This window comes from Nanorana parkeri, unplaced genomic scaffold (genome assembly GCF_000935625.1).
Source record: "Nanorana parkeri isolate BGI_ZX_2015 unplaced genomic scaffold, ASM93562v1 scaffold182, whole genome shotgun sequence".
NCBI lineage: Eukaryota > Metazoa > Chordata > Amphibia > Anura > Dicroglossidae > Nanorana > Nanorana parkeri.
Genome location: NW_017306450.1, coordinates 771,545 through 786,265, shown reverse-complemented (window position 1 = coordinate 786,265; position 14,721 = coordinate 771,545). Strand labels below are relative to the sequence as shown.

The 14,721-nt window shown below is 41.6% G+C and overlaps 1 protein-coding gene across 1 annotated transcript in view; it reads right to left on the bottom strand.

Annotated features, from left to right (window-relative positions):
• Window positions 1-13,207: 13,207 nt before the first annotated feature.
• The window catches only part of LOC108785870 (pinopsin-like), a 25,823-nt gene continuing 24,309 nt past the window's right edge, over window positions 13,208-14,721 (bottom strand). The window contains exon 5 of the mRNA XM_018555039.1: window positions 13,208-13,420. Coding sequence (XP_018410541.1) covers window positions 13,208-13,420 — 213 coding nt within the window. The remainder of the gene's footprint in view (window positions 13,421-14,721) is intronic.

The following is a 14,721-nucleotide window of genomic DNA, read 5'->3' as shown; positions in this document are numbered from 1 at the left end:
TGAGGACGCTGTCATTACAACTGGACGGAGCCAGCCGTGAGATCACGGCTGGCTCCGTCCAGCTGTCATTTGCGTGGAGATCGGTCAGCTTTAGCCGACCTTTCTCCACGCTTTGGGTGTCACTACGGCTCTATCTAGCAGCCCCATCAGCCTGCTCAGCTAGCCTCCGTAACATCTCTCAGTCTTACTGCAGCTCTTGCACAGTACAAGAGCACATTCTGATTTGGTATTCTCAGCTTTCCCAGCAGGTTGCAGTGAGGCAGAGTGCAACCAGTGCCTAACTGAGTGGTCCACAAGCTGAGGTGTAAGGTAATCAATTGTTTAAAGGTTAGTTAGTGATTTTGCATTTGGGGTGGATGGGGGTTAATAGATGGGGTTAGATATTTTATGTGCAACGTCCACTTTAACAGCCTAACAATGAAAATGGTTACAGGAGTATAGAGAATAGGGAAGATGTCACCTATGTGCCGCTGCTCCTTCATTGTACAGCAGAACTTCTTTTCCTACAGTGATCGGATGTGTGGGTAGCATTGCCATGATTTTAAGGGGAGAATAGTGTGGACCTATGCACACAGAGGATGCTTTTTGCAATAAGAGTAAATTAGGATACACACACATTGTAGCCTAAAAGGATTTATCTTGTTTGAAGTGATGTTGGAGATCTCTGTGAGGGAATCCCTACTGTAAAGGATTTTTTTCTATTAAACAAATGTGGGGGAAGCTCCAAGGCCCCATTCACACCTGTGAATGAGGCCGATTGCATTAATCTCATAGATCCCTTTGTGAGACTCATGCGATCATCTGAGATTCTGATTTCCACAACATGCACATGTTCGTTTTATTGACTTTTGTCTGCTAATTTGATGTTTTTATAGGTGTTGAAGCTGTTTGCGTCTGTCTGTCTATCTATCTATCTTAACTGTAGATAGATTAAAAGTAAAATAGAAAGGCAGGTTTTTTTTTTAACTGATAAAAACGTACATCTTGGTAGTTTTTAGAAAATGTAAAAATTACTCTCCATAGGTTTTGTTAGGTGTCACGTTAGGTCTCTAGGTTTCACAATTTCTCCAGCAATGAGGCAGGTGTTAACCACCATACTATGAGATGCTGAATCGTAAGTTTGTTGTGTGAGTCAGGCCTGGAAACCCACTGTCACTTGGCATTTGCTAGGAGGTGTGAAGAAACTTATCTTGATTATATGTAGGAAATGACAAATATTTAAGCAATGTTATCACTTGTACAATAAAGGGTACCAGCTAAGCAATCGACATAATTTGGGCCATAAGTACACACACAGCCTTGCATGGTAAATGAGATGTAGACTGCACTTCACTTTGCAATTCATATCTACAGCCCACAATTTAAACTCAAATCAGTTCCAACATGCACAGTGCCTTGTACTCAGGGTGTTGGCACCACTACAAACAAAAGCAAATCAGCTCTGATGAAGGGGGTGTTTTTTAAAATCCTGGAACACGTTGGCTTTTGTAAACAATAAACTGAACTCGTACATTTGAAATTCCTTCTCATGTTGCACATACAAAATGTTTTACACCCAAGACTCCACCGCTTGCCATCGTGGTCTCAATTTAAGAGAGACCTTATTTGCAACTCATCTATTCGTGACACCTATCGAGATGTAAATCACCCAACTTTTTTTGATTAACCACACTGGATAACATGATAAATCATTCAGGCCAAGATTTGCCAAAGTGGCCCAAGTAACTTAAACTTTGCTTGTATTGGCAATGTTATACATTTCATGTGTGGTTTTGTTAATATAGCCACTGTAAGTGCCTGAATGCATTTTTGGTGCCCCACCATCACCACCTTTGCTACATCCATCACAATGTAATTGTAAGGTATCGAGGTCTATTGCGCATGTGCGCAGTCCCGCTTTTTGCACTTTAGGAAAACGGGCACTTGCGCGCATGCGTGCGCATTGGGACGTACACACACAAGCTCTCTAATCTGGCGTACAGACGTGCTAATTTGGCACACAGGATGTGATGCAGTACCTCTGAATTGATCTTCCTATTTAAAGCAAGCACAGCCTGGGCTTAGTTGCTGGATGGTCTTTCAGCTGTTCCCTGTGATGTTCTGCCTGTTTTCTGCTCCTGCACCTTGACCCGGATTGAACCTGACTGCTCCTGATTGCTGCCTGCCTATTGACCTTGGAATTGTTACTGGACTTTGCCTCTGCCTCATCCCTTGTACTTTGCTGCCCGACTGGTGTGACCCCTGGCTTGCCTGACCTCGATTCTGCCTTTTGCTCTGGTATCCTGCTACCCGCCCGGTGTGACCTCGGCTCTGCTCTACCCGATCCTGATTCTGGACTTCTGCCTGTCACGGTGCTGCCCCATACACTGGCACCCGTGCTACTTGCTGTTTCTCAGGCTCTGTTCCCATCCTCAAAATTTGGGGGACACAAGGTGGAAGGGGAGCCTCCTCATCCAACCAGTCTCCAGCCTGGTACGTGATAGTAATGCCAATTCAAAATGCAATACTTTAAGGATGTATGCTTTTCCTCCATGTTTACTCTATAGCTTAGTATATCCTAGCATCAACATCAAATGATCCTGCTAGACACATTGCTGACAATTATGTTTTGTATATAAATGATGTGCATCACAACCCATGCATCTAGCCCCAAGACAACTTTTATTTCAAATAAAAATAAAATATTTTTCTTTACAATTTTATTGACACACCATTTATGTATTACTTTCTGAGAGCAGCAGTTCTCTATACATACATTTTTTCCCCTCAGTAATCCACTATATATTACTTTACATATTTCTCTCATATGGACTTCTCACCTTCTCTGGGATATTCATGGATGTGGGGATGCTCATCTAGGGTGAGTGGGGAAACAGAAGGGGGGAAAAGAGCCCAGAGATGTATACAAGCAATGGTGTATTTAAGTGTTGGGCTGCCCTAGGCAAGACCAAACCCAGGCATCACCCCTAATATAAATTTGCCCCACCCCTTCCTGTTTAAGACATTTTGCATAACCTGCCAGTCGCTGGACAGAACGTGCACGCTGTATCCAGCTTCTGACAGGTTGTGCTATTAGCATAATGGGCAAGCCCACTGCGCATTTTGCTTATCTGTGCCAGAAGCTGGATACAGTGCGCACCTGTTTAAATAGTAACAGGTATGTACTGTATCACTTCTGCCAGCGTTGGAGAGAGGACGGAGCTCGTCAGTGGATTCGAGTAAGAATAATTTATTATTATTTTTCTTAATGGCAGGTGAGGCTCTGCTTCACTGGTTTGGGGGCAGCGTTTTTTGCCACCCCAATGGAAAGTTCCACCCAAGGCAAATGCCTAGTTTCCCTTGTCGCAGATACGCCTCTGTATACAAATGATCCTTGCCCAGTCCAGCTGGTTATTGCATGTCTATAGGTATTCTTAAGACTTGATTGGTGGGGTATAATGTTCCCAGATGATTACTATTATTTTACCTTGAGATGAGCCCATGTCTAGTAGTTCTTCTGCTCTCTCATTATAGTGCAAAAACATGCATGCTTAGCCTGTGCAAACAGGTTTGTTCATGTAAATAGTTCTTAAAGATCTTTTGGAGGTTGGATTGTGTCTGCATGTCTGACTAACCTCTCGTATCTGCAGGCAGTTTTGGTGTTTAAAAAAAGTCACTACGAAAGGACCGAAGCTCATAAGTTATGCAGTGACTATCAAAGAGATATGCAACTCATTTCCTCTGCGTGCTTCATGTTTGTATTGGCTTCTTTGATCTCTGGAAGTATGTTTGTGCTATGCTTGTCTTGTAGATTTTGCTGTTGTATTTAGGCATTCTGCAGGCAAATTTTAAGGCTGCATCTCCTTTGTGAAACTTTATGTGGGTTGCAGATTGCCAAATAGTTGGTTTACAAAAAAAACAAGCCTCTATAAGATTGATAACCTGCATTTTTCTAATATTAGCAGCAATGACTTTTAATACAAATGGGCTGTTTTTCAGTTTCACATTGATGTGCCCTACATGTCTGCTTTCTTTTTTTTTTTAAAGCTGAAAATAATTTTCTGTGCTGAGAAATGAATGGCTGGGTTAAATAACACTTGTGCTTGAGATTAATCTGTTAACCTTTTAAAAACTGCTGAGTTTAGTTTTGCAATCTGCAGCTGCTGCCAGCTACAATGAGCATATGTGTAGGAGATGTGGCATCTGGGTGGTGTAGAAAAGTATTGTTAGATGCATAATAAAAAACATCCTTACTACAGCAACAGAAATCACTGATTTCCAGTAATCTAAGTTCAAATTTTGGATTTGTGCACTCATAACAAATCAATGTATTTTATTACAAATCAAATAAATGACTTTGTCTTCTGTACTCTGTAATCTGTCTGCATTCACAAAAAAGCCAATCCAATACCCTGAAAAGGAACATACTGATAGCAGGGCTTCCTCGCTTTTGCTTTCTCGCATAGTTCACAAATCACAAACTTTTTCGCCAAAAACGTCACAGGTTGGCCTCCGGAAATAGGGACCAACCTATAATGCATTGCATAGCTCTCAGGTCAGTCGGGTCACAAGAGCCAAGATATCTATAAGAAGATTTTTTTTTGGCATTGGTACATGGCCCCATGTGTGTGGCTGGCTTCCCATACCTTTTGTTTGACAAAAGATTACTTATTAGCACTACAAATGGCCAGAACTTCTATAGGGTTTTCCAAAAAACTGTCAAACTTCAAGCAATATTTTAAAAAACTGTTCGCAAACTGAACCCAGGCAGATTCACTATAAAGCTCATCCATCTGTTGCTCTTTCAAACTCCATGGGAAGGCTGGGGGCAGGGAGGTGACATAGCTGTATGACATATTCTTAACAAGCAGCAGATAAACTTTAAAATATGCCCTCACTGACTTCTCTAGATGCAGCTACTGTATCGTTAAATTTGAACTCCAGAGAACTTAAAAACTACCATGGCAGTTCGGCTCCCCCAGCACTGCAAGGGTTAAATGTTCATTTATGCCCAGGGTACCAGGAAAAAAGACTTCTACTTACTTTATCTCTTGCTCCCCTCGCAGCCAGTGCTCACCTCCTTACTCCAGGTTGTGAGTGGGTCTTTGGTGTCCTTACATTGCAGGATTGTTGGTCCTGTATTGGTGGTGGCATCACAGCTACAAGTGTGCTTTTCTTGTACCCTAGACAAAAACAAGCATTTAACCCTTACTGTTCAGGTCGAGCATGGGTTTGAGGTGATTCCATTCACAGTTTGTGGATCCTGCAAACTAATACATGATTTTACCGCTTTAGCAACCAAATACCAATAATGCATTTCCTGGCCTTCGAACTTAAAAGCCAGTAATAGGGACTTTATTATGTTATATTTAAAAATCTTGCAAATGACTTATGAAATTACATTAACATATTAACGCTAATATGAGATTTCAATTAGTTTATTTAGACTCAAACCTGCTAGCAGTGGCCAACTATTAGAGGTGAGGGTTCACACAAAATCTCTCAGATCATATGAAGGATAAAAATTGTTAACAGCCTCAGAGAAAAGGGGAATGTTACAATCTATATATTGTAGGGAGAATGATGTAAACTGTCATTTTTATTTTTGGTCATTGTCAAAAAAGTGCTAAGCATGTTTGTCATCACATTAAAATTTATGTCAGCTTGGTGATGACATTGAGCATTTTGATACATTAGAAAATGACTTGCCTTGATGCCTGGCAACAGCTATGTGCTTGTCCATAATGGATATTTCCTAATCTGCTATGATCGGCGTTGTCAACTGATTATACATAATAGGACAGCGGGGTTCTGCTGAAAGGAAAATGTTTCACTCATTCAATCTTTGATAAAGGCCTTTATGGTGCTTTTGTAATGTCATTTTATTTGTACACACAGTTTCTTTTTTTATAACAGTATTATTCTTTTTTTTTTAAAGATCGGTTATTTCTAGTAATGCCTTTCCCTGCAACATATTATGGAAGAGGTGGAAGGGTTTGCCTTTGTAGAAAAATATAAAAGTTACTGACCAAACAATAAGTCAACTTTCTGTGTAGCTAAAAGTAGCCAGCACAAGGGGATTGTATCCAAAAGTATTTTACTGTGTCCATAAGACCAGGCTGAACAGCAGACATATACAGTCTATTACTCCATGTTCATGATTACATTTTAGGCCATAGTAGAACCCTTTGCAAAGCTTGGAGTTCAACCTTGATAAAGTCCATGATTGTGCACCAGATCATAGCAATGAATAATGTAGAGAATTTGTTCTGACTATTCTTTAAGTGTACATCAGAGCAAAAAAAAAACATGTTCAGTAAAACCCTTTAAATCAGAACTCCAGTTTAAGCGCTTCTGTGGTGTGCTGGGGCCACACTTCCTTCACGCCTTTAACTCGATCCTGGAATGTCCTACCCTCCCTAGAGACACACTAAGGGCCCAAATTACAGTAATCCCCAAGGAGGGCAAAGATCCTACTAGTTGTGCAAGTTATCGCCCTATCTCACTCCTTAATGTAGATCTCAAAATCTTCACTAGAATTCTGGCTTCCAGACTCCCTTCCGTTTATGAGCATACTCATTGGCCCTGATCAGGTGGGTTTTGTCCCGGGCCGTGAAGCTAGGGACAACACCATCCGCACTCTGAATGTCATTCATCTGGCACAGGCCCGCTCAAAACCCCTTCTCTTGCTGTCAGTAGATGCGGAGAAGGCCTTTGACCGGTTGAATTGGGCCTTCTTACGAGAAACTCTTTCCTATGTGGGTTTGGGAACCCATATGCGTTCATGGATAGGGGTACTCTATTCAAACCAATCGGTGGTGATCAGGGTCAATGAGGCTCTTTCTGCCCCCTTTCTATCTCCAACGGGACGCGACAGGGATGCCCCGTCTCTCCCCTTATCTTCTTGCTCACTCTTGAACCACTCATACGAACGATACAAGCATCTCCTGACATTACGGGATTGGAGGCGGGCTCTGGAAATCACAAGACCGCAGTGTACGCAGATGACCTTCTATTCTATATTACTCACCCGGAGGTTTTGCTCCCCAACCTCATGTCGGCCTTCACAGTCTACGGGAAGTTATCCGATTTTAAAATCAATTTCTCCAAATCAGAGGCCCTGAATGTGTCAATACCTGACCCACGCCTCTGCCGTCTTAAGTCATCCTTTCCCTTTAAATGGGCGGACTCTCATATTACATATCTGGGAGTGTTGCTGCCATCTGATCTCCGGGGAGTTTTCTCTCTTAACTTTATCCCACTTCAACGTCGCATCGTCACAGACTTACGCTCCTGGGAACGCCCCGGATTCACGTGGTTTGGACGCAATAATATCTTAAAGATGACGTTCCTACCACGGTTACTTTACTTACTCCCGTAAAGTAACCGTACAGTAAGAAACGGGTTTGGATTCGATACCAGATACTGTCCCGGTCCGGAGCCGAGGGTGGCATACACTTCCCAGATCCATGCATTTACTACAAAGCGGCCATGCTAGCTGTAGTGGTGGACTGGTGCTGTAATGCACATCACAAGCTGTCGGTGGCATTGGAACTCCCTCTCCCCTCTCTGCCCTCTCCCTGACGCACTCGCCCATGGTACCGATTGTGGGTAATCCCCATTTCATACCTGGCCTACTGGGCCCCTTGCATAATATGCTGACGGCAGTGAATTGCACCAGAGCCTATCACTTCAGAGCAGCGGTGGGCTGGATGCCGACTTCGCAGATCCAGAGTAGGATAGAGCCCGACCTCAGTCCTTGGCAGGCTCTACAGCTAGGCCACTACCTGCGATCGGTTAGGGACCAGAGCCCTTTGCTCAGACAACTGACGGAATTTGAAAATGTATGCCTGAAAGCCAACCAGACCAGACATACCCTGTCCGTACTGGTCGGCTGTTTGCGAGCTCAGCCGACAGATCAACCGCCATACTTTATCAGACAATGGGCAACGGATCTGGACATGGAGCTTACCCCTCCACAGATCGAGCGAATGTACTACTATGCCACTAAGTCTTCTATAGCCCACAGATATCAGGAAGCGGGCTACAAACTGCTGACTAGGTGGTACAGGGTCCCGACAGTCCTCCATCGCATGTACCCGGCATCTTCACCCATGTGTTGGAGATGTGACAATGCTGTAGGAACCCTTAAACATATTTTCTGGGACTGCCCCCTGATCCAACCATTCTGGTACAGGGTAGCTGACCTAATACGGAAAATAACGGGATTGGACCTGCCGTTTACTCCATCGGTCTTTCTCCTTCACCTTGCACCGCTTTCACGAAAAGCATACAAGCGCTCCTTGGCGATCCACCTTAATGCAGCGAGGGCCTGTATCCCCGCCCAATGGAAGAGCTCACAGCCCCCCTCAATTGCAATGTGGCTGCGGAGGGTTGAAGAGATTGAATCGATGGAAGACCTGACTTCATCCCTGAGGTACACACAGGACAAATTTGTACTTACATGGGCCACATGGATCCAGTTTCAAACCACAGAGGAGTACTCCAAGGCACGTTTAGCCTGAGTACGCGGCCCGCCTGGCGGGAGCGAATAGCTCCTTGCCCATGGGGAACACTCCTGGCTGAGTGGATGTGCGGGGCGGGGTTGGGAGAGACGAGGTGCACTGCTCTCTCTCTCTATCTAACAATTTTTCCCTTTGTCCTTTTCTTTGGCTAATGTTTTCCTCTCTTAGTCTACTCTTAGCAACAGTACTGCTGCACGTCCTCTGTTCGTTGAGTAGTTGGTGAATGGAAAAAAAAATCAGAACTCCAGGTAAATAAAATCTTAATGCACTGCAAGTGTTAAGTACTCCTTTTGTCTAGGGAGCTAAAATAACAGAGATATACTAACCCAAACCATGATCCTGGCTTGCTCTTAGACTGGTCCCTTCAGCCTCACGCCCCCTCTGCTTCAGCAATCTAAGGTCCTGCAAGTCATCACGTTCAATACCCAACGGACATACCAAAACTGGACCAGAGGAGGTGACAGGCTGCTGGGAGTGGTGTAGGAGCGAGCCATGATCATGGCTCGGTGAGTATAACTTTGTTATTTTAGCTCCCTAGGCAAAACAAACACAGTACAGTAGCCCCACTGCAAGGCTCAGGGCCCTCCATGCTATCTTCTTGAATTGTATTGTAATGTCTTCCTTATACTGTAAAGCGCTGCGCAAACTGTTGGCGCTATATAAATCTTGTATAATAATAATAATTTGCTTGGAGTTCTGCTTTCAGTGCATAAAAATACCTGTTGATTAAACATAAATCCAGTGTGCTCCTGACTTCCTGTTTGGGCTGACATCCCAGTGCCTTTGCTGTACTGAAGTTCAACCAGCATTGTCAGACCTCCTTCTTTGTACCACTCCACACTCATACATTGATTTATTTCCCACTAAAACAATGCTGCTGCCTTGACTCCCAGCAGCCTGCCCACATACTGTGTGTAGAGCACAAGCTACTGAAAGATGTTATTCTGGGGGTTGTGCTTATGTCAGCAAAATGTTTACAACCCCTATGGTAAAGTCACAGTGAGTAATAAAAGCTGTTTCTCACTACAGGAAAAAAGCTTCCTGTGATCCTGAATATAATTATAGGGGTGCAACCACTGCACGGGCAAACAAATGAGGAGGTGTGTGATCCACTCTTTCATTGAGCTTATTATCTCTATGCTCTTTCACAGTTCACAATGCAGGGAACAGTAAAGCAAAGCATGAAGGATTGTTACGCTCCCCCGCTCAATAAAGACTTGTAACATCTTTTAAACTCCATGGACACTTGCATACTATACTGAAGACCCTGTTTACACTTGCTGGCTAGCTTTTCCCTTTCATGAACCAGACCAATAACTGGAGGCGAGATGGACCCTGTGACAGAAGATCTTATCTGAGAGGTGTAGGAACTGGTTTACGAGAACTGAATATAAGTAGGTGAGGGAACACAAGGCATGTCCGGACAGTAGGGAATAATTTCAACAATTTCCACTACTTCTGACAGTAATCTTCTGAAAACTTTTAAACTGATGGGGACTGGAGGGTAGGCATACCCTTTGTGAAATCTCTGCTGATCTGTCAGTACACCTGCTCCCAGGGCTTGGTGGCATAGGCCCCTAGTGTAAAACTTCTCAAACTTGTGACTGCATAAAGATGCAGACAGATCCATCTCTGAAATCATGTCTAGAGACAGGTACCTTATGGAGTCTGGATATAGGGACCATTTGTTGCCATATGTTTTGTATCACATATACAGTTTCCATTTGCCGGTTGAGCCTTCATTGTTTCCTTTTACATAATTCATGGCAAGAAAATAGATTTTTAAAAATAAAAATAAAAAATGTGAATTGGTATTCTGACCTGTTTTACTGACAAGTCCATTTTAAGTATCAAAAAAGAAAGAGAAAAGCTGGGGTTTTTTAGGCATCAATTGACAACTTCCAACACGATAAACAATAAAAAAATATATTTATTTGTATTGAATTATTAAAAGTGGAGTAATATACAAGGGATAGAACAGTAATGAGTTATCGAATCAGGTTGTTTTTATGAAATGACTCCACTTTTAATAATTCAATACAAATACATATATTTGTTATGGTTTATCGTCTTGGACGTTGTCAATTGATGCCTAAAAACCTCCAGCTTTTCTCTTTCTTTTTTGACCATTACCTACAGGAGTGTGGCACCTAATGCCCAGGTTCAGGTCACACAATATTAATTTAAGTCCATTTTAAGCATTTCATAATTGGCACAGCTGAACATATAGTGAGGGCTGTCAGCCTCAATGGTGTTGCATGATGTATCAAACAAATGTCCATTTTTCTTATAAAGTGAAAATATTTCTTTGCATAAATGTCGGTGACTAGTAGATGTATAAAGTGATCCTAAAATTATTTACATTCATTTACAATTATTTACAATATATAGGAATCCTTCAGTTTTACAAAACATATTCATTGCCAGATACATTTTCAAGCTGACTGGTCCCATTCTACATACAGTATGTTTATGACCCCCACTAAAATAATATAACATCTTTAACAATTTTCCATATAGAACCAGTATTTATCAACATGCTGTCAATTTTATTATTTTCATGCTTTTTTATCATGATAGTTTGTAAACTGTGTGCATTGTTCATCTGATAAAATGGTAGCCTCTGTTTTATTTAAAGAAGAACTCCCCTAAAGGCCGATATGGACATCAGAGGATGGTCAGGTTTTCAGGAACAATTTAGCTGCTCTTACAGACATCAGAATTTTCAGGCACTTCCCTAAACACTAACAGTCTTATTGTGTGATAATGGAGGAGATTACAGAATGAGCAGCGGGACGACTTACTAAATATACTGCTGCTTTTTTACTTTTCAGTCAACAATCTAAGGGAGCAGAGAAGTTACAACATTATTCATTCTACAATCTACACCTGTAACAACAATGCTGCCATGCTTGGTTGTGCTGTATGACAGGCATATGTAGATCTCAGGACTGGATGGACAGAAATACAAATCCCTTGGCAGGTAAAACGGTTTTCACATACGTATTTCATTTTTGTATTAAGCTGTTTGCCTGGAGTTCAGCCTGGAGTGCATTGTCTGCATTTAAACTGGTGAGATGACAAAACCTTTTAAAAACAAATATTTTTGGGGGAAAGGGATATTAACAGACATACTGTGTAATACTTAATAAAATATGGATCTGTTTTTGCTGCATCTTCCCCTCAGTCTGTCGTAGTTCACCAGGTCTGAATCAGGGCAAAAAAATCTGCTCCCACAAATCAATAGAAGCTTTCAATGAACGACACTGATTCCAATGCCGGGCAGACAAATATATTTTTCTTACACAATATACACTTCTGTAAGTAAACCTGTTATGAGAATTAAAGAGGAGCTGCCAGTGTTTAACTCCTTCTGAAGGTACAAACTTCCTGAGTATTCTGCTGGCCCACTGGATTCAATATTTTAGGAGTCACTGATACTTATTTCAGGTCAATAACTTAAGGCACTAAACCAAGAAGATCAGCATAACAATCAGGCAACTAGAATTTTCAGAATGACAGATCATTATTGAGGACCAACATTTCCAAGGAACTAACTCCCCAAATTCAGTAAGAGCAGGATCTCCAGTTTAGATTTTAGCTGTAGCCTCTGCTTGCTGGTGAGTACAATGAACAAAATCAGTCAAGTACAACACCATTTCATCTTATTGGCAACAAAACAAAATACATACCAGTAGAAGAGGAATACTTTGAATGATTTGTAAAAGGGTTGCAGGGGATGGGACTTGTTCATGATCCTCAACAGAGAGAAATGTTGAATCTTTGCCTGATTAATAAAGGATAAAAGCACTTCCATTGCAAGTCCTCCATCTGTCCTTGTCCTTTCAGCTTGTAGGAAAGGTATGGGACACCTGCCTTGACATAAAGTGTGTTTCGCCCAGGGCAGCTTACAGCCTTCCAGCATTATGTGTTATGCTGCTGTAATGGTGTGAAAAATACTCCAGGCCACCAATAGAGAGAACAGTTAGTAGATGGTATGCTTATTCATTCTATATAGCAGCATATCTCCTATATTCTAGTGATGGCCAGGAGCAGTAGTCCATGAGATGCAGGGATTCTGAGACCATGAGGTATGAAACAACTAGTAGTTACAGAACAGGTACCCCATCACATTTATTAATTTTTTTACAGCCAGGAGGGAAAAGGACAAATAGCGGATATGCACTGAAAGTACAGATATCCTTTAAATTCCTCTAATACATTTAATTTACAGAATAATGCATGCCATTAAAATAGCTTATATTATGTCAAAGCTTGGCCTTTTCATAAGAAAATTTGTAGCTTTGTATCTTCATACATACAGAAACAACCTGTATTGTAGAGATGAACATCTTGTACATTGAGGAGATGGTAATTTTGTCACGGCTGACATATCTGCCATTCTCAGTAGAAATAATGGTGACATCAGCTTTCTCCTTTGTTTGAATACAAAGGAAACACTTTGCAACATTGTGGGGGCAATTACAGGATTGTGAATGTTCATACACATCAGACTCCTACAGTAGCACTCTCAGTAATGATAATGGTTCTACTCTGATGTGTCACATAATAGCACCCAAGCACCCAGTCTGCTCACACAGTCTCTTTTCCAAACTCTGAAGAGACACATTTAAAAAATGTTTCTTCTTTTTGCTTTACAAATCACTACTGCGATTAACCAGCTGGTGGTTCCACATAAAAGTTTATCTGTAATCTATGTAGTGCACTACAAGAGTCAATTTCTGTTGCTTTGTGATTGAAGATGCTGTTTCCTTCCTTGGCTGGTGAAAGCTGCTTTGAACCATCTTGCCATTTTCCTTAATCTGAAGCTCTTTGCTTTGTCGTGAATTATAAGTGGCGTCGCTGTCGTGCAGTTCTGATTCGCATTTTAGAAGGGTAACAAAACATCTGTAAAACTGGAAACAAAATCTTAAATTTGTATGTATTGATGACAGAATGAAACATTAAACGCAAGTATGAGCTGTATTAATAGAAATGCTTGTGACTTAGTTGCAAAATTCATGAGTAAAATTGAGTAAAATAGATTTCTCAGGTTGGTGCCCTTTTGTATCTTCCCAGCTTAAAATGTGCCTGTGCCCAGAATGTGGGCATTTAAATATTCTTAGCAAGCAGTAAAAGAACTTTAAAAGAGAACTATGGCCAAACCTTTTTTGTCTGTAGTTCTCTTTAGGGTCACAGGAGTAGATTTACTAATGTCCTCCTTTGACCCAAAACTCAGCAAATAGCAGACTACTGCCCACTATATGCTGACAGCTCAGAGCCCAACAATATTGCTGAGCTGAGTAAGATCCCAACAATATTGTTGGGATCCACCCCTCTCTAGAGGCAGGGCCCACCCATGCGGGGAGTGGTGACTGACAGTGACCACTCCCTGAAGGGAGAAGATTGTGCTCTGAGCGGTCAGCGATGTAATCGCTCAGTTCTTGATCAATAGAGCAAGGGTTTGACAGCTGCAGTATCACACATCTGCTCTAACTATTGGGATGAGTGTATTTCACTCATACCATAATTCTCCTTTGAAACAAGTCTTTACTGATCTCTGTAGCTGCATGTACAGTGGAGTAATTCATTCCCAAAGACACAGAAGTTATGTTTCAGTTGGTTTCTATGAGCTAATAAGCACCACCTGTGTGTTTGTATTAAGAGGCTTGATTCTACTATGTGGCAAATAATTGGAACTTAGCTGTGCATGTTCAGTGCATCTGTGTGAACTTTGAAGGTGAGTTTCTCCACAATGGCTATAGCTACTGAGGTAGCAAGGATTTGTTTTAAATTGCTATTTAAATACTTTCATGTCCATAATCAGAGCACAGGTGCGCTTTAAAATACAAAGAAAAAATGGTCTAAAATATATATTCTTTATTAAAGTGCCCAATTCAAAATCTTAAATTTGCATGGCAGACTTGAAAACAATTTTAAAACCTAATTTTTTGAAATGCTTAACTTGAAAAAATGCTAAAACCCAATCCCAATGTGAAACCCAACTGAGCGTTCAGTTTACAATACAGTAAAAACTTCTGTGTGAAAGTGTAAGGAAGTACCAAATCCAGTTACTATGTGCTGCACAAGCTTCCCTGACTGAGCCAAATCCTCCCTCATTTATGGCTCAGTGATGTCAATCCAGAAAGCAGTGGGCAGGACTACGTGTGACCAGGTCACAAGCTACATGCAGCATTGACATTTCTGAAAGCCAGCA